At 55.6% G+C, this 17,302-nt stretch overlaps 1 protein-coding gene and 1 long non-coding RNA gene across 3 annotated transcripts in view; one reads left to right on the plus strand and one right to left on the minus strand.

Moving 5' to 3' along the window:
- Positions 1–17,302, plus strand: part of IGSF9 (immunoglobulin superfamily member 9) — a 19,494-nt gene continuing 2,192 nt past the window's right edge. The window contains exons 1-18 of one of the 2 annotated variants that reach the window (XM_061401966.1): positions 1–84; positions 1,941–2,190; positions 2,432–2,620; positions 8,566–8,718; positions 9,434–9,588; positions 9,803–9,920; positions 11,335–11,476; positions 11,624–11,769; positions 11,861–12,003; positions 13,913–14,053; positions 14,525–14,641; positions 14,836–14,986; positions 15,183–15,306; positions 15,557–15,732; positions 16,153–16,403; positions 16,618–16,702; positions 16,799–16,975; positions 17,188–17,230. In XM_061401966.1, coding sequence (XP_061257950.1) covers positions 2,133–2,190; positions 2,432–2,620; positions 8,566–8,718; positions 9,434–9,588; positions 9,803–9,920; positions 11,335–11,476; positions 11,624–11,769; positions 11,861–12,003; positions 13,913–14,053; positions 14,525–14,641; positions 14,836–14,986; positions 15,183–15,306; positions 15,557–15,732; positions 16,153–16,403; positions 16,618–16,702; positions 16,799–16,975; positions 17,188–17,230 — 2,369 coding nt within the window. In that variant the 5' untranslated portion in view covers positions 1–84; positions 1,941–2,132. Of the gene's footprint in view, positions 85–121; positions 544–1,940; positions 2,191–2,431; positions 2,621–8,565; positions 8,719–9,433; positions 9,589–9,802; positions 9,921–11,334; positions 11,477–11,623; positions 11,770–11,860; positions 12,004–13,912; positions 14,054–14,524; positions 14,642–14,835; positions 14,987–15,182; positions 15,307–15,556; positions 15,733–16,152; positions 16,404–16,617; positions 16,703–16,798; positions 16,976–17,187; positions 17,231–17,302 lie in introns of those variants that run through there. The other variant, XM_061401955.1, reaches the window with a different exon arrangement.
- The window catches only part of LOC133238689 (uncharacterized), a 15,283-nt gene continuing 7,895 nt past the window's right edge, over positions 9,915–17,302 (minus strand). Inside the window, exons 2-3 of the long non-coding RNA XR_009733595.1 lie at positions 10,803–17,291; positions 9,915–10,678 (exon numbers count right to left, since the gene is read on the minus strand). This is a non-coding gene — a long non-coding RNA (uncharacterized LOC133238689). The remainder of the gene's footprint in view (positions 10,679–10,802; positions 17,292–17,302) is intronic.

Raw genomic sequence — 17,302 nt, forward strand, 5'->3', positions numbered from 1 at the left:
AGGCGCTCGGGGCATCCGAGGCGGGGAGGCGGGTCCGCCCCCTATTGTGTAGCTGGAAGAGTGAGGCCGAGCGGTGCGGAGCAGGTGAGGGCGGGGGTGTTCTGGGGGCAATGGAATGGGGTGCCAGCGAGGGGATGAACAGTGCGGGAGTTATGGGGGACAGGAGAAAGCGGGGGAATTGTGGAATTCTTTGGGGGAGCAGAACTAGGGGAGTTCTGGGGAGTGAAGTAGAATTCTTGGTGGGTGGATGGGGACTCCGGAGAACTGGGGGAGTTCGGAAGTAGTGTGTGTGAGTGTGTGTGTGTGTGTAGGTGGGGTGGGGGTGGGGGTTCGTTCTTGGTGGGTTCCAGACACAAGGAGGAGTTCCAGGGGTCCGGAGACGGCAAGGGAGAAGAGAATTGAGGGCGGGGTATCAGAAGTGTATTGTGGGCTGAGGCAGGAGCATTCCAGGGAGGAGAGGATGGGAGAAGTGAGTGGGTGGCGATTCTGGGGGAGCCCGGGAGTTCCTTGAAGCACCGAGGATCTGGTGCAATTGGAGATCAGGTGCGAAGAATGGGAATTGTGGGGGGTGGGGAAGGTTGTGAGAAGTGGGGATAACTGGGATGGGAGAATGAGAGAGCGCTGGGTGGGGAGATCAGGTGAAGACATAGTGGCGGCAGAAGAGTTGGAAAGCTCTTAGGAAAAACAGAGGAATTCTGGGCAAACCTGGGTTTACTAGGGTTTTCAGAACAATGAGCCAGGAGGGAACTGGGAGTTCTTATGCATTTAGAAAAAGATATGTCTGTGACATATGGGAGAACTGGGGGCAGTGGAAAGCCAGGGGGGTGCTTGCTGGTGAGTTATCCGGAGTAAGATGTGCAGGGCCACTCAGTGGAGGCAGGGATCAGGCTGGGGGACATGGGGAGGTTTTATAGCCGGTCTTGACCTGTGAGGCCAGGCACGGGGTGGAGGCCCATAGAGCAGAGTCCACTTGGGTCTGCCAGGTCCAAGGCAGCACCACCCCACTGTGACTTCCCTAGATGCTTAGGCCCTGGGGCTATCAGGACCTCCTCCCCTCCAGGTCCCAGGGCTCACTTTGTACACCCTAGGGACTCTTGGGCTTTTTAAGCTTCATATGGGCCATGCCTCTGGGGCTGGGGAAGCGGTGGCAAACCTTGGGCCCTGAGGATGCTGGAGGGAGAGAAAAATGGGAGGAACTTGGATCATGGTGTCTGGCAAGACAGAGGGCTGTCTTGGCAGCATCAGGAAGAGAAAGTGGCACCAGCTGCCAGCCCACAAACCCCGGGACCTGCCCAGACCTGGAGAATGCTGCCTGGGCCCCTCCATACCAGCAGATGGAAAGGGAGCTCCTCTCCCAAGTGTCTGACGCATTCATGGCTAAAGCAGTATTGGGAGGTTGGGTGGAGAAAGGGGTTCACAGAGGCTGCAGAAATGAGGCAAGGATCTGTGTGGGCACTTTCTGGGGGTTTTCATCCCAACTTTGCCTTTGACTGACTGTGTACACCTGAGCAAGTTTCTCTGAGATCCTCACTGTCCTTGTATGTCACTGAGGGGTGGAGGTGATAATACTGGTTCTACCTTGCTCTCTGCTACCTTGTTATTAGCATCAGGACTAAGGACAGGACAGAGAGCAGGCTGGACCATGGGGGCTCTGTATCTCCCATACTTAACTGACTAGTCCTTTTCCAAGTATAGAGGAACCCCAGTTCCTTCGTGGTGCAAATTTATAAGAGCTTGAGTAAAGAGGATATCCCCAGAATTCCTCAGCTTTTCCTAAGATCTTTCCAGCCCTCTGCTTCCCACATGTCCTTACCTGTCTGGTCTCCCCACCCCAGCACTCCCTCACCCTTCCGCCACTCATCTGCGCTCCTCTTCCCTTTCTCTACCTTTGCTCACCAACATTGGCCCACTTTGCATGTTGCCTTGCATTTTGCATCTAGATCTGGTGGTGCTCCAGAGAACGGCTTTCTCAGGTGTGACGTGAGCCAAGCCCTAACTGTCCAGAAGAGTGAGCGCTGATCCCTGTGACCTGATCAGAAGGATTGAGGGGCTTGCTGGGCTCTGCACGTCCCCGGACCCCTCCATCTGGGCCCCTGTGGAGAGGAGGGGCCGGGCAAGCAGGCAGCTGGGCTATGGTTTGGTGCCTCAGTCTGGCCATCCTCAGCCTGATCATCAGCCAGGGGGCTGACGGTGAGCTGGACTCCCTGGGCTCCAGAACTCCCTGTTGGCTTTGGGGTAGGGGTGGACCCCTGGGGTTCTCTGTGAGTAGGTCCGAGGACGGGAGGAGCAGCTCTGGTTCTGCCAACATCAAAGATTCCTTCAACCCCATCACCAAGGCCTGGGGAACCCACCGAGATAGGGTATCTCCCCTCCCAGTCCTGGCTCTGGGTCCCTGCTGGGTCCTCATGCCACCGGCCTGCCCGCCCTGCAGGTCGAGGGAAGCCTGAGGTGGTGTCGGTGGTGGGCCGGGCCGGGGAGAGTGCGGTGCTGGGCTGCGACCTGCTGCCCCCGGCTGGCCGGCCCCCTCTGCATGTCATCGAGTGGCTGCGCTTTGGATTCCTGCTTCCCATCTTCATCCAGTTTGGCCTCTACTCTCCCCGCATCGACCCTGATTACGTGGGTAAGACTTGTCCTCAGCTGAGAGGTTGGGAGATGTCTCCAACAAAGGTGGGCTGGGTAGAGTGGGAACAAGGCCTCTTCTTAACAGCTCTGTCCCTGCCCCAGCCTCATCTCCAGCTCCACTGCCTGAACTCTGCATAACAAGCATGGCTCTGCTCCCAAGCAGTGTTCATTCACTGAAGGATTCATTCATTTACACACACACACACACACACACACACACACACATGCACGGTCTGTTTGGAACTCCACTTGGCCTGTTCCAAAGGAGATCCTGCAGCCCTGTTCCAAGTGTCCATCCTTATTCCCTAATCCCTCTTTCTAGAGCTCATCACGAACCTCCCAGACTCCTCCTGATCCTCCCTGGTCTCCCCCTACTTGGCCCTCTCCTGTCCCCTGGCTCTGCTATCTTCTCACTCCCTTGCCCTCCTCCCCTCCTATTTTCTTAAATGCTGATTTGGGGGGTTCTAGGCTTCTAGGGAGTAGACTGATGGGGCAGCAGGGTTGGGGGGTTTCTGATTTATCTGATTCTGAGTACAGCAGAGCTCATGCACGGCAGGGCTGGAGGGAACCAGGCTCCCCGAAAGATCAGCAAACAGATGGGGCTGGGCTGGGTTCCTGCTTCAGCTAGCTCCAACATGGACTTAAAATAGTGTATAGGCCTCCCTGGGGGCCTTTTCCTGTGCCCCAGCTGCTCCCTGAAAAGGCTCAGCTTCCTCCTAATCTCTGGGGAGCCTTAATCTGAGTGGTTTAGTGCAGGTCTCTGAGGGCAGAGGGTGGGAGAACCCAGGGCTGGGGCTGGGGTGGCTGTTGAGAGTCTGGCTGCCTCCTCATAGGGGAAGCCCAGGAAAGGCCACCTGGGAGGCTGTCGATGGGGGCAGGGGGACCCCCTCCCTTTTCCCTCTTTAGTTTGAATCCTGGGAGAAGCCACAGGATTGGCTGATCTGTCACTGCGGGGCAGGCTGAGCAGAGAGAGGGGAGGAGGCTCAGGCAGGTGGTGCAGAGGGAAGGGTTTATTTTCAAACTGGGGGCAGTTGTTGGCAAACAGCCTAGTGGGATTGTATGTGTCTGCACAAGCCTGGGGAGAACCGCTTGGGAGAACTGATGAAAGCGGGGGCCCCACTTAGGACAAATGGAGAGACAATGGCGGGGCCCAGCCCCCGCTCCCGGCCTCTGCCCGCCGGCTGGGGAGCAGCTGGGCTGAGGCTCGTGGATGTAGAACGTTGCCCCACTGAGGGCAGGGTAGAGGGAGGCTTTTCCTGGGCTGCCTCTGGGCGGGGGTGGGAGTCGGGGAGTTGGGGCTGGTGATGTGCAACTCTCCTTCCTGCCCTCCCTCCACCCCCTTGTCTGGAAGGTAGCAACTTTGCTACCTGTGGGTTTTCTTTTTGTCTCTGTGGTGTTCCTTTGAGCTGCACGGGCTGTGAGCAGTAACCTCGGGGGCTTTCTTCCTACCCCTGCCCTTCATGCCCACCCCTCCCCTGGGTCTGAAGCTTCTGGTCAGGCAGAGCTAGTTTGGGGAGTTAGGGCCCTGGGGAGAGGACCCTGTACCCATTAACCCTTTTACTGCCTCCCAGTGTGGAATGGGCCTCTCAGCCTTTGTGCAGGGGACTCTGAACTGCGGTTGCTAGGCAACGGGAGGTGGAGGTTGCTAAGGACAATGCTGTCCTGTCATAAACCCTCTGGGCAAACGAAGGGGAGATGGCCTGGGACTGTGTGTGAGGCCCATGGCCTAGAATGTGGGAGGAACCACGAGAGAGACTGTTTGGAGCCTTCAGGGATTACACAGGGAGGGAAGGCTACCTATCTTTGATGACTTTAGAATCCATCTAGCAGAGGAGACTGGATTTGTGGACTAGTGCAAAAGTAGTAAAAGCAGTGTAAAACAAACCAGGACTAAATCCTAGAATGAAAGCAGCTGCTGTGTGTAAAGAACCCCGAACAGCGCCTGCATGGTGTGAAATCCTAGGTGTGAAGAGAAAAGAGAGTCCACTTGCTCTATACCAGCTTCCCTGGGGTGGATCTTAGATTAGCTCTTCCAATTCATGGGACCAGCTTTTGGTCTTTGACTTTCATGCTATATTTCTTGAGAGTTTCAAGATACCCCCTGTGGCAGAAGGGACATGAGTTTTCTCTCTGTCCTGAGTTGTCTGATAAAAATCAGTTATCTCAAGGACTTCCCTAGTGGCCCAGTGGTTGAGACTCCATGCTTCCAATGCAGGGAGCACAGGTTAGATCTCTGGTCAGGGAACTAAGATCTCACATGATGAGCAGCCAAAAAAGAAATCAGTTTTCTCGTCCTCCATTTAGAAGAGCCCCGCTTCCTTGAGTCATCTCCCCTCACCACCTTTTATTCTTGCATCCCCTGGGCTTCCCTGGTGGCTCAGACGGTAAAGAATCCGCCTGCAATGCAGGAGACTTGGGTTTGATCCCCGGGTCCGGAAGATCCCCTGGAGAAGGGCATGGCTACCCATTCCAGTATTCTGACCTGGAGAATCCCATGGACAGAGGAGCCTGGCGGGCTGCAGTCCATAGGGTCGCGAAGAGTCGGACAGGACTGAATGATTAACACTAACTCTCACTCTCTGCAGCGTCACCTCTTGCTGGAAACCTCCTGTAGGCCTCTCGCTTCTTAGTTTCTTGGAGTATCTGGGCACAGTTAGGCCTATTTCTTGGACTTCTGTGTGTACATGAACTTGCACTTGTACATGAGTGTGGTTTCCCTGCTTTTGGAGAGCTTTGCAAGAGTGGGGACTGTGTCTCTTCCTTCCTCTACACACCCCTGCATGTCAAGAGGTCTGAAGACACTCGCTTTGGCTCTGTACGTAGAGAGTGGGCCTCCAGAAGGGGGACCCAGGACTCGGGAGGGCACAGGAAGTTCCTGGCCAACTTCCTGTTCTTCTGTAACACTTCCAGGCTAGCCATCCATACCTCACAGAGAAGTTAGGACATACGGTGTGCTTTATTGGATATTCTGATCAACAGACATTTGGAGCTGTTACCCCCTGGCTACCAACACACCCCGAGTGAGAATATACTGGCTAAACTCAGGGATGAGTGCCCTGAGCATCACTGGGTCCTCACACCAGTCAGTGGACAGTGAACTGCATCATGAGAAAGCAGGCCTGCCTGTATTGCTGAATAGACACGTGATTTTGGAAAGAAGCTTAACATCAGTTCCTTTAATGGAATTCTTGAGAGGATTAAGTATGGTGACATTGCCTGATATTACGTGGCCCATATCCCAAACTCGATTTCCCTTCCGTCTTCTTCCTTCTTTGTAGCACTTGAAGATCACTGTAACGAAAAGTTACCATCACATGGGACTTAGAAGAGGGCGCATTGGGGTCTGTGGGGTTCCATGGCCTGGCAGTTTAGGGTTACCGAGGAATCCCACTGGTGGGAGAAAGGGTGGGGTCATGTTCAATGTTTACCTGAGAGATCCAGGCTTATCTAGGTGGGGATTTAAGCCCCCAGCCCTTTAAGCAGCTCCACCCTTTCTGGAAAATCCCCACCCCCCGCACCTTGTTCTTAGAAGAAAAAGGATCCTTGCCTAAGATCCCAGAGCCAGCCTTAGCCTGATACTTCACTTGTTCCCTGGTGGCATCAGGGCCCCCACAGGTTGACTCTATTTTAGAAAGATGACCCTAGAGGTAGACAGGAAGCAGACTGGCGGGGGTGAGTGCGCCAACGGCTTCAGATTGTCTGGTACTAGGAAGGGCTAAGTAAAGGCATAGTCTGGTTTCATCTGTTTTGCATAACCCAGAATATTTAGAAAATGTCATTTGTCCCTATCAAAAGTCAAGGTGGGGTGGGCAGCTGATGAGCATGGAGGCAGTGGGACCTCTTTGTGGGTTGTTGGCATAACCCAGGTGAGAGATGCAATCAGTTCAGTTCAGTTCATTCGCTCAGTCATGTCCGACTCTTTGTGACCCCATGAACTGCAGCACGCCAGGTCTCCCTGTCCATCACCAACTCCCGGAGTTTACCCAAACTCATGTCCATTGAGTCGGTGATGCCATCCAACCATCTCATTCTCTGCGTCCCATTCTCCTCCTGCCTTCAGTCTTTCCAACATCAGGGTCTTTTCAAATGAGTCAGCTTTTGGCATCAGGTGGCCAAAATATTGGAGTTTCAGCTTCAGCATCAGTCCCTCCAATGAACACCCAGGACTGATCTCCTTTAGGATGGACTGGTTGGATCTCCTTGCAGTCCAAGGGACTCTCAAGAGTCTTCTCCAACATCACAGTTCAAAAGCATCAATTCTTCTGTGCTCAGCTTTCTTTATAGTCCAACTCTCACATCCATACATGACTACTGGAAAAATCATAGCTTTGACTAGACGGATCTTTGTTGGCAAAGTGATGTCTCTGCTTTTTAATATGCTGTCTAGGTTGGTCGTAACTTTCCTTCCAAGGAGTAAGTGTCTTAATTTCATGGCTGCAATCACCATCTGCAGTGATTTTGGAGCCCCCCAAAATAAAGTCAGCCACTGTTTCCACTGTTTTCCCATCTATTTGCCATGAAGTGATGGGATTGGATGCCATGATCTTAGTTTTCTGAATGTTGAGCTTTAAGCCAACTTTTTCACTCTCCTCTTTCACTTTCATCAGGAGGCTCTTTAGTTCCTCTTCACTTTCCGCCATAAGGGTGGTGTCATCTGCATATCTGAGGTTATTGATATTTCTCCCGGCAATCTTGATTCCAGCTTGTGCTTCATCCAGCCCAGCGTTTCTCATGATGTACTCTGCATATGCGACTAAACTAAAGTGAAGGTGATAGAGAGGGAAACAGGATTTAGAATCTGAAAGGTTTACTGAACAAACTAATGTGAGAGTAAAAGAGAGATCACCAAAGGTTTACTGAACAGCTGATGTGAGAGTAAAGGAGATGACACCAGGTTTCTGGATACGTGTGATGGCGCTATTGACTGACACAGGGGAGAAGGGGTAGACGGCGTGTCATCAGGTGAAGGATGGAGCCGAGGTTGAGTGCAGTCTGCCTATTTCAAATCTTAAGCTCATTCATTTGTTCAACCATTTTTTTTAAGCCTTGTGTTGCCTGCCTTCCATCTACCCCACTTGGATTTTTTTTCTCTCTCTCATTTTATAGATGAAGAAGCAGATGTTGAGAGAGAGGTTTAAGTGGTGTAGCCAAGAGGGTATATAGCAGAGCTGGACACTAGGTCTCTCTGGCTGCAGTGTGTGCCTTGCTCAGTGGGTCGCACAGCCAGGGACCCATGAAGCTGTCTGTGGTGCAGGATTCTGCCAGGAGAGGATGCTGAGGGTGGGAGGTGCTGTCTACTTGCCCCGGGGGTGGGTGCATTGTGGAGCTCTGTGAAGTCTGTCAGCCACAGCCTGGATGCCCTGGAGCGTGAGGGGATGGGGTGAGGAGGCTGCTGACCTTGCTGCCTGGCTGGGCTGGACTCTGGCCACCCTAAGGCGCTTAGGCCACTGATAATAACCCTGGCGGATTAGGGGCTTTGGTAGGCGAGGTCTGGATCCCTGCTCGGGCCCCAAACACTGCTGTGGTTTCTGGGGACAGAGTCCTCTGGCAGGAGTACTCCCCAAAACTCCCTTACAAAAAGAGTTCAAGGATGGGTAGGTTCTGTACGAATCCAGAGGAGCTGGTTCTCTAAGCCCCTTTCCCTACAGTCCTGGAAGCTGGCTGTCATTCAGCGCCGTGCCTAGTCCTCCTGCTGCCACTCTGGTTTCTCTTTGTCTAAGCTGGGTCCCAGCTGCTGAAAGGCAGGAATGACCCGAGGGGCTGAAGGGAGAGATCTGCCCTCAGTGACCCCAACCCCATCTGTGCCTCTCTGGACCCCACTCTAGCAGGGTGACTGGGAAACACTGAGCCTGTTCTTCACGTCTGAGAATGACCAGTGTGATCAGGGGCTTGGGGCTCCCATGCAGTCCCTTCAGCACCCTTGATCCAGGGCTGTTTCCCCAGGGCGTGTCCGGCTTCAGAAGGGGGCATCTCTGCAGATCGAAGGGCTCCGGGTTGAAGACCAGGGCTGGTACGAGTGCCGTGTGCTCTTCCTAGACCAGCACATCCCTGAGGAAGACTCTGCTAACGGCTCCTGGGTGCATCTCACCGTCAACTGTAGGAAGCTGGGGGCCGTGGTGAAGAAGGGGGGCGTGTGGAAGTGGGGAGGGCGGAAGGACAGTCCCGAAGCCCCACTCTGCTGACGCCCCTTGTTTACATCTCACCCCGCCCACCTCCACTCCTGTCCTTTCCATTCTTCACACCTAAAACCAATCAGCCTTCTTGGCTCTGTGTTGGGAACTTCCTCTCTCTTCCCTGCTCCTGCTTCCCTGACCAGGATAGCATAATGGATAGCGGATAAGGGGTTATTGAACCCTGAGTGAAACATTGCTCACATATATACAATACTTTGTTTTTATCAAAACCCCTTTTAACAGTACTTCATGAATTCTATCTCAACCCTAAGAAGGAAGGAGGTCACAAGTATTCCCATGTCATAGATGAGGAAACTGGGTTGTGCCACTGATTAGTGGCAAAGCCTAGAACCCAAGCCTCCTGACTCTAGAGGGCACCTAGGTCTCTTCCCAGCTCTGAACGCCCATCCTGTGCTCCGCTCCCTTGCCAGCTCTGCAGGCTGATGCGGGGATGGGCCGGTGCATCGTCACTGGGCCCTGGGTGCCGCAGACAGGGTGGCCCAGGGCTGGGGATTCCCTTGAAGGTGGTCAGGCTGATGAGCTGAGGGCTGCAGCCCTGATCTGCCTCTCTGGTCCTGGGATGCAACTCTTTGGGCTGGTGGCCCCTCTGGCACCCCCTGATGCCTCTCTCCTCACAGCGCCCCCCCAGTTCCTGGAGACGCCTCCCCAAGTGCTCGAAGTGTGGGAACAGGAGCCGGTCACCCTGCGGTGTGTGGCCCAAGGCAACCCCCAACCTTGGGTGACTTGGAAGCTCCGAGGACAGGACCTCGGCCAGGGCCAGAGTCAAGTGCAGGTGAGTCCTGCGGCTCGACAGTGTGGGAACAGGCTGCAGGACAGAGAGGGTGAGGCCAGGCTGGGAGACCCGCCAGAGCAGGGGCTTGGCCCCGGCTTCTCCGAGCCTGGCCTGCTGCCTCCCTCTGCTGGCTGGCCTCGGAAGTGCAGGGGGGTCTGAGGCCCGCTGTGGGCGAGGAGATGCCTGGGTCCCCGCTTGCTGACTCCTACTGTAGGTGCTGAACGGAACGCTGCGGATCCGGAGGGTGGAGCGAAGCAGCGCCGGGGTCTACACCTGCCAAGCCTCCAGCACTGAGGGCAGTGCCACCCACGCCACCCAGCTGCTGGTGCTAGGTGCTGTCTCGGGGGAGGGCCGGGAAGCTGGACATAACGCATGAGAGGACTGATCTGTGGCTGGGGGTGCACACAGCTTGGGGGCCAGACTTGGGCCTGAGGCAGGGGCCCCTGGAGAGGGAGGGAGCTCCCAATGCCTCTAAAACCAGCATCTTGCCTGTAAAAGGATCAGTGAATGGAGATATTTAGTGCCTAGCAGTGTGGTACAGTGGGAAGGGCATGGGGTGGTGGTGTCAGACTATGAGCCATGGAACCCCCTTGACCCCTAGCTTCCTCATCTATACAAAGAAGTTCCTGTCTGCCTCTCATGATTGTTAAAAGACTTAGGTTCAGCCGAGCACAGTAATTTGTGGTCAAGCCCTTCCCTTCAGAAGGAAAGCTGAAAAGTAGACTCTGCCTTCATAGAGCCCCCTGTTGACCTGCAGAATAAGATGCAGAGGTGAAGCCCTGCTCTCCTGGGTGCTGTAGGGGAGGCAGCGCTGAGCAGTGGTGCAGGGTGAAGTCTGTCGTCGGGAAGCCTTGATGTGAATTTGCCTTCCCACTGATCTGGGGCAAGTCGCCTTGCAATCTGTCTGCCTCTGAGCCTTCATGTCTTCATCTATGAAGTGGAGACAATAATTTCTAGTACAAAAGGCTCTCTTAAGAGGATTAAGTGAGACGGTGCAGGTCAGGTCAGTCACACCTGGTGCGCCTGGAGGTGTTCCGCACTCCAGCTTGTATCGCCACCTCTTATTACTGACCACTCATGCAGCTGGAGCCTGGAGAAGGGAGACAGCACTGGGGTTAAGAGATGGTTTGGCAGGGTCTCTGCGGCCTAGTCAGGCTCTTGGGGAAGAGCATTCAAGGCTGCCTGGCAAGGGCCCAGTGAGCTCTCATACTGACCTGAAAGAGTATGGAAGGCTTGATGTATGAAAAGATGGTTGGCCAGGTGGGGTCACAAGAAGTTTGGGTCAAGAAGTTTGAGCTTAATGTGCTGGGAGCCAGGAGCTGCTGTGGATTCTTGAGCAGAAGTGTTCTGTGGCCAAAGTGGATGGGTGGAGACATTTTTGCATGAATGGAGTCAGGGATTGTTGCAGCCTTCTGGGTTAAGGTATTGGTACCTGGATTAGGAGAGGAGACACAGAGGTGATACAGATGGTGTAGATAGATGAGGGATAGAAAAGGTGATGGTGTAGGGTGAGCAGAGGATTAAACTGGGTGAATGTGGCTGTCCCTGGTAGGAAAGCGAGCTAGCTGGAGCAGAGGAGGAACTTGTGTTCAATAAAAGGGTTAGGGCCTGTTTCCATTCCTGAGGCCCTGTAGCAACCAGCCCTGTATTCTAGAGGGCAGACTGGGGAGAAAGGCAGCAGTGACCTCAGAGTTCCTGGGAAACTGGGCTGAGGCCCCGCCTTCCCCTGTGCTTCCCCCTTCCCAGGACCCCCAGTCATCGTTGTGCCCCCCAAGAACAGCACAGTCAATGCCTCCCAGGATGTTTCTCTGGCCTGCCGGGCTGAGGCATATCCTGCTAACCTCACCTACAGCTGGTTCCAGGACAGCACCAATGTCTTCCACATTAGGTGGGGCTCCGGGTGCGGTTAGGTGGGGTGCGGTGAGGTGGGGTGTGGTGAGGTGGCGTGGGGTGGGGGTGGGGAACTGGTAGGCAATCTGAGGAGCCCCTTGGCTGAGCAAGGCCTGGACCCCTCTGCCCTGGTGCCGTACTGCAGCCGCCTGCAGCCCCGAGTGCGGATCCTGGTGGACGGCAGCTTGCGGCTGCAGGCCGCCCAGCCTGATGATGCCGGCCGCTACACCTGTGTGCCCAGCAACGGCCTCCCGCGCCCGCCCTCGGCCTCTGCCTACCTCACTGTGCTCTGTAAGCCCCACCCCAGCTCCCTCGACAGACGGCTTCACTTCCTTGGGCCAGGCTCAGCTCCTCCCCTACAACTTGCCACTGCTTCCCCCAGACCCAGCGCAGGTGACTGCCATGCCTCCTGAGACGCCCTTGCCTGTGGGCATGCGGGGGGTGATCCGATGCCCTGTTCGTGCCAACCCCCCACTGCTCTTTGTCAGCTGGACCAAGGACGGGCAGGCCCTGCAGCTGGACAAGGTACAGCCCTGGGGCAGGGGAGAGAGTGCTTAGCTTGGTGTTATTCTAGTCAGGATGGCTGGGGTGGACTTTGATCAATTCAGTGACTGGAGAACATACACCTTTTTTTAAAATTGGAGTATAATCACATTGTAATGTGTTAGTTTCTGCCGTACAACAAATTGAATCAGCTCTATGTATACATATATCCCCTCACAGTGGAGCTTCCCTTGCACCCCATTCTCCCCCCACCATCCTACCCTTCTAGGTCATTATAGAGCAGCGAGCTGAGTTCCCCGTGCTTTATCGCAGGTTCCTTCTAGCCATCTGTTTGAGAGAAAAACGAATATTGTATATTCATACATATATATGGAATCTAGAGAAATGGGACAGATGAACCTGTTTGCAGGGCAAGAATAGAGATGTAGTCATGGACTTGAGACATAGGGGAAGAAGGGGAGGGTGGGACAAATGGGAAGGCAGTAATGACATCAGTTGTATCGGGTGCTGTGCAGGGTGTCTGGTAGGGAACAGGAGCAAAGAGACATCTGTGCCTCGAGGGGGTAGCACAGCCTCAGACACTCTGCTGGAAGGCTAGCGAGGCAGGAGACAGCGAGCACCTTCCTCTTAGGGCTGGTTGAGGACAGATCAGCAATGACTTCTGGGATACTAATGACGGCCTTGAAGGGCAGAGAGACATTCCATGCAGAAACCAGGGCCCAAAGGCAGGAAACAGTATCGTGCGTTTATGGCATAATGAGTCATCCAGCTGGGTGGGAGCTACAATTCCTGTGGGGACATGACTGATGCAGAGAATCTGGGAAGACAGGTTGGGGCCAAAGGGAAGAATACGGATGCCCAGTTAATATCACCTCATTCCAAGGTGATTGAGATTTTTTTGTTTGTCTGCAAAGACAATAAATTCCTTGTGGGTTACTATTGCATCTTTTAATCCTAGTCACCTCAGGGCTTCTGCAACTGTAGTAGTACTCAATACATTTTTTCAAAGGTTAAAAAAAAAGTCAAAAGGCATTTGGAACCAGTGAAATTGCGTGAGCAATGGTGTGATAGCATCAGTGTGTCCATGTGAGCGTGCTCAGTTGCTTCAATCATGTCCAACTCTATAGACTGAAGCCCGCCAGGCTCCTCTGTCCATGGAATTCTCCAGGCAAGAATTCTGGAGTGGGTTGCCATGCTCTCCTCCAGGGGATCTTCCCCACCCAGGGATCAAACCCGCATCTCCTGCACTGAGGCAGATTTTTTACCGCTGAGCCACCAGGGAAGCTTATATGATAGCGTCAGGGCTGTGAGCAGTTGAGTTTGTCAGAGAAATGAAGGGGAAGAGAGTGGACATTTGTGGTGCAGAGGCTGCTGAAATGAGAGTGTGGGTGAGAGGTTACGAGGCCTGAGTTAGAGAGGAAGACGTGAAGATGGATGGAACAAAAGGCCTTCCCAGGAGGACAGATGTGGGGTGTGAGACAAGAGTAAGGAGTCAGATGTTAGCCTTTAGTTAGTACAGAACTAGGGAAGCCAGGAAGAAGAGCTGATGTGGGGTGTAAGATAGGGAATGTAATCGTGGAGGGCTAGGAAGACAGCAGGCAGAGAACCTCACACGGCTCAACCCCACGTGGTGCCAGTCACCAGACTCCCTGGGAGTGGCTCCCCTGGAGTTTGTCAGACGCCATTCCTCTGACAAACTCCACTGATCACAGCCCCAGTGCTATCACATAGGCTGCCTTCACACTCACTGGTAGTGGCCCCTCTGTAGGAAAGAGAGTGGAAGGGCGGAATTCAGAGAGAGGCCAGGCTAGGGGTAGGTTTTGGCAGCCTCTGTGTAGACGTGGGTCTCTCCCGTGCACTGCTTCTCTCCATCTCTGGTCTGGCCTCTGCTGAGTGTCTCTTTCTGGCTGTCACCTCCTCTTGCTTCCAGTTCCCCGGCTGGTCCCAGGGCCCAGAAGGCTCCCTGATCATTGCCCTGGGGAACGAGGATGCGCTGGGAGAATACTCCTGCACCCCCTACAACAGTCTGGGCACTGCAGGGCCCTCCCCAGTCACCCGTGTTCTGCTCAAGGTGCGGCTTGGGGTGGGGTTTGGGGGCAGGGGTAGTGGCAGCAGGTCAGGGGGCTGAAGATGCAAGGCTGGTACTAACACCAGGCTGGCGGAGGCGGGTGGGACAGACACATGGGGAACGGGGCTTCCACGTCTGTTTGCCATAGTGGCAGCAGCCATCAGATGCCACAGCGGAGGAAGGTCCCCTGCCCGCCCCATCCCTTTAACAGGCTGCCTCCCTCTCTGGAGTGAAGAGAGTAGGAAGCAAAGGGGAGGGTGAAGGGTATTCTCTAGAGGTTTGTACATCTTCAGAGAGGCCTCTGCCCATCAGCCCTGGTCTCTCCCACAATGTCCCTCCAGCCCCCTGGCTGGGGACAGATGAGCTAGAGAGACCCTGAGAGATGGAGACAGACGGGGGCCCCAGAGAAGGGGAGGAATGGCCCTTAGACGGCAGTGTGAGAGAGCCCCACCCAATGCCAGATCTGGGTTGCAGGCTCCCCCAGCTTTTCTAGAACGTCCCAAAGAAGAATATTTCCAAGAAGTAGGGCGAGAACTCCTTATCCCCTGCTCTGCCCGGGGAGACCCTTCACCTACTATCTCTTGGGCCAAGGTAAGGCTCCTGCCCCCACTCCACCTGCATTCACACCTGTTTTCACACTCGCCGCACCCCTGCCTCTCTGTGCCCCTGGATGTTTGGGGGGAGAGGGGAGACGGGGAGGAAACTGGAGCTGCCCCGAGAGCTGAGTGGCGCCCTTGGTGAGGGGTGGCTGCGTGTGTCCTCAGGGCTGACCAGTGGTTCTGTAGGTGGGCCGGGGGCCGCAGGGCCAGGCCCAGGTGGACAGCAACAGTAGCCTCATCCTGCGACCATTGACCAAGGAGGCCCATGGACGCTGGGAGTGCACGGCCAGCAATGCTGTGGCCCGAGTGGCCGCCTCCACGAATGTCTACGTGCTGGGTTAGTGGCTGCAGAGCAGGCTTGAGGCAGCCATGTGGGGAGGACACAGGGGAAAGAATTGTTTGGGGGGCCCCAGATGGGGATCTTAGGTGGGAAGCCCCTGGGATGATGGGTGGTGAGCGGAAGGCTTGGATCCCCTGAACTCTTCGCCCTCCCTCAGGACCCTGACCATCATCCCTCCATTGCCCCCACCCAGGCACCAGCCCCCACGTTGTCACCAATGTGTCCGTGGTACCTTTGCCCAAGGGTGCCAATGTCTCCTGGGAGCCGGGCTTTGATGGTGGCTATCTGCAGAGATTCAGTGTCTGGTATACCCCCTTGTGAGTGACCTGCCCCTGCCATCCCTCTTCCCCCTCTCCCTGAGTCCCTCTGGCTCTCTGCCCTCTCTCCTACCTCTCTGCCAGCCCTGCCCTGACTCTGCTGTCCGATTTTCAGAGAATCTCAGGGGTTCAAGGCCCAAGTCCGGAGACCTGGGGTGGTTGAGGGGACAGGAGAGGTGAGCTCTCTGGACTTCAATGTTCCTCCTCTTCCTAGTTCATGAAATGCCCCCCATTTCCTGCTGTCCTCCAGGGCAAAGCGTCCTGATCGAGCCCACCATGACTGGGTGTCCCTGGCAGTGCCCGTGGGCACTGCTTTCCTCCTAGTGCCAGGCCTGCAGCCCCACACCCAGTACCAGTTCAGTGTCCTCGCTCAGAACAAGCTGGGGAGCGGGCCCTTCAGCGAGATTGTCTTGTCTGCCCCTGAAGGTGAGCGATCTCTTACCCAGAGCAGCAGACAAGGATGGGGAAGGGCTGCAGGGAAAGTCCAGATATGGGCGGTCTGGATGGGAGTGGCCAGAAGGGTTTGTGGAAGATGATCGAGGCTTGACTTTAGGGGCTCTGGGAGAATAGTTGGGCCCCAGGGCTTGTGGAAGGACTTCCCTGGTGGCTCAGATGGTCAAGAATCCGCCTGCAGTGTGAAAGACTGGGGTTCGATCCCTGGGTTGGGAGGATACCCTGGAGAAGGCAATGGCAACCCACTCCAGTATTCTTGCCTAGAGAATTCCATGGACAGAGGAGCCTGGTGAGCGGCAGTCCATGGGGAACACTTCCATTTCCAGGGGATGTGGAGGAGCAGGCGAGGGGCACTGGGAATGCAATCTTTACATGCCTCTGTGTCCCCTTCAGGGCTTCCTACCACACCAGCTGCCCCCAGTCCTCCCCCGACAGAGATGTCGCCTCCCCTGTCCCCTCCACGAGGTCTGGTGGCAGTGAGGACGCCCCGGGGGGTACTCCTGCACTGGGATCCCCCGGAACTGGTCCCTAAGAGGCTGGATGGCTACATCCTGGAGGGCCGGCAGGGCTCCCAGGGCTGGGAGGTGTTGGATCGGGCCGTGGCAGGCACAGAAATGCAGCTGTTGGTGCCAGGACTTATCAAGGTAGGTGTGGTGGGTGGGCACGGAGGGGGCGGGTCCTGCCAATGGCCCCCCAGCCCCCTGCTGCACTCCCCAAACCTGGGCTCACCCTGATTTGACCATCCTTACCTCCTCTTGGCTTTCTACTTCACCCGTACCTTCCAACTGCAAAGTCTTTCCTTTGGCTTGGGGTGGGCAGTGCTGAGCTTTGACCCCCTTCTTGGACCCCCATCCCCAGGACGTTCTCTACGAATTCCGCCTCGTGGCCTTCTCTGGTAGCTATGTCAGTGATCCCAGCAACACAGCCAACGTCTCCACTTCTGGTAAGAACCCGGCAGGAGGGCAGAGCCCTGGGGATTGGGGGGCTCGGAGCCGCCTGTGTGATAGACACCGACCCTCCCTCGTGTCCCGTTGCCCAGGCCTGGAGGTTTACCCCTCGCGCACACAGCTGCCAGGCCTCCTGCCCCAGCCAGTGCTGGCCGGCGTGGTGGGCGGGGTCTGCTTCCTGGGCGTGGCTGTGCTCGTGAGCATCTTGGCCGCCTGCCTCATGAACCGGCGCCGAGCTGCCCGTCGCCGCCGCAAACGCCTCCGTCAAGGTAGGTCACTTGGGGCCCCGCCCTCTCTAAGCACCTCCTACTTGGAGAAACTCCAACCCCCTGCAAGGGCCAGGTGTGTTCCCCCTGCTTCCACTTGTTCCACTTTCCCCAGGCAGATGGGGCTGGCGTCTGGCGCGGAGTGAGGTCTGCGCCCTGGGCCCTGGTGGGGCTTGGTTTTTCCTATGGCACCTCTTGTCCTCTTACCCTTACAGATCCACCTCTTATCTTCTCTCCCGCCGGAAAGTCGGCTCCCCAGTAAGTGCCCCCGCTTCCTTGGCTTCCTTCTGCAGTCTGTGAGCACCTTCCTTTTCTGCACCTTGGGGAGGG

This window comes from Bos javanicus, chromosome 3, assembly GCF_032452875.1.
Source record: "Bos javanicus breed banteng chromosome 3, ARS-OSU_banteng_1.0, whole genome shotgun sequence".
NCBI lineage: Eukaryota > Metazoa > Chordata > Mammalia > Artiodactyla > Bovidae > Bos > Bos javanicus.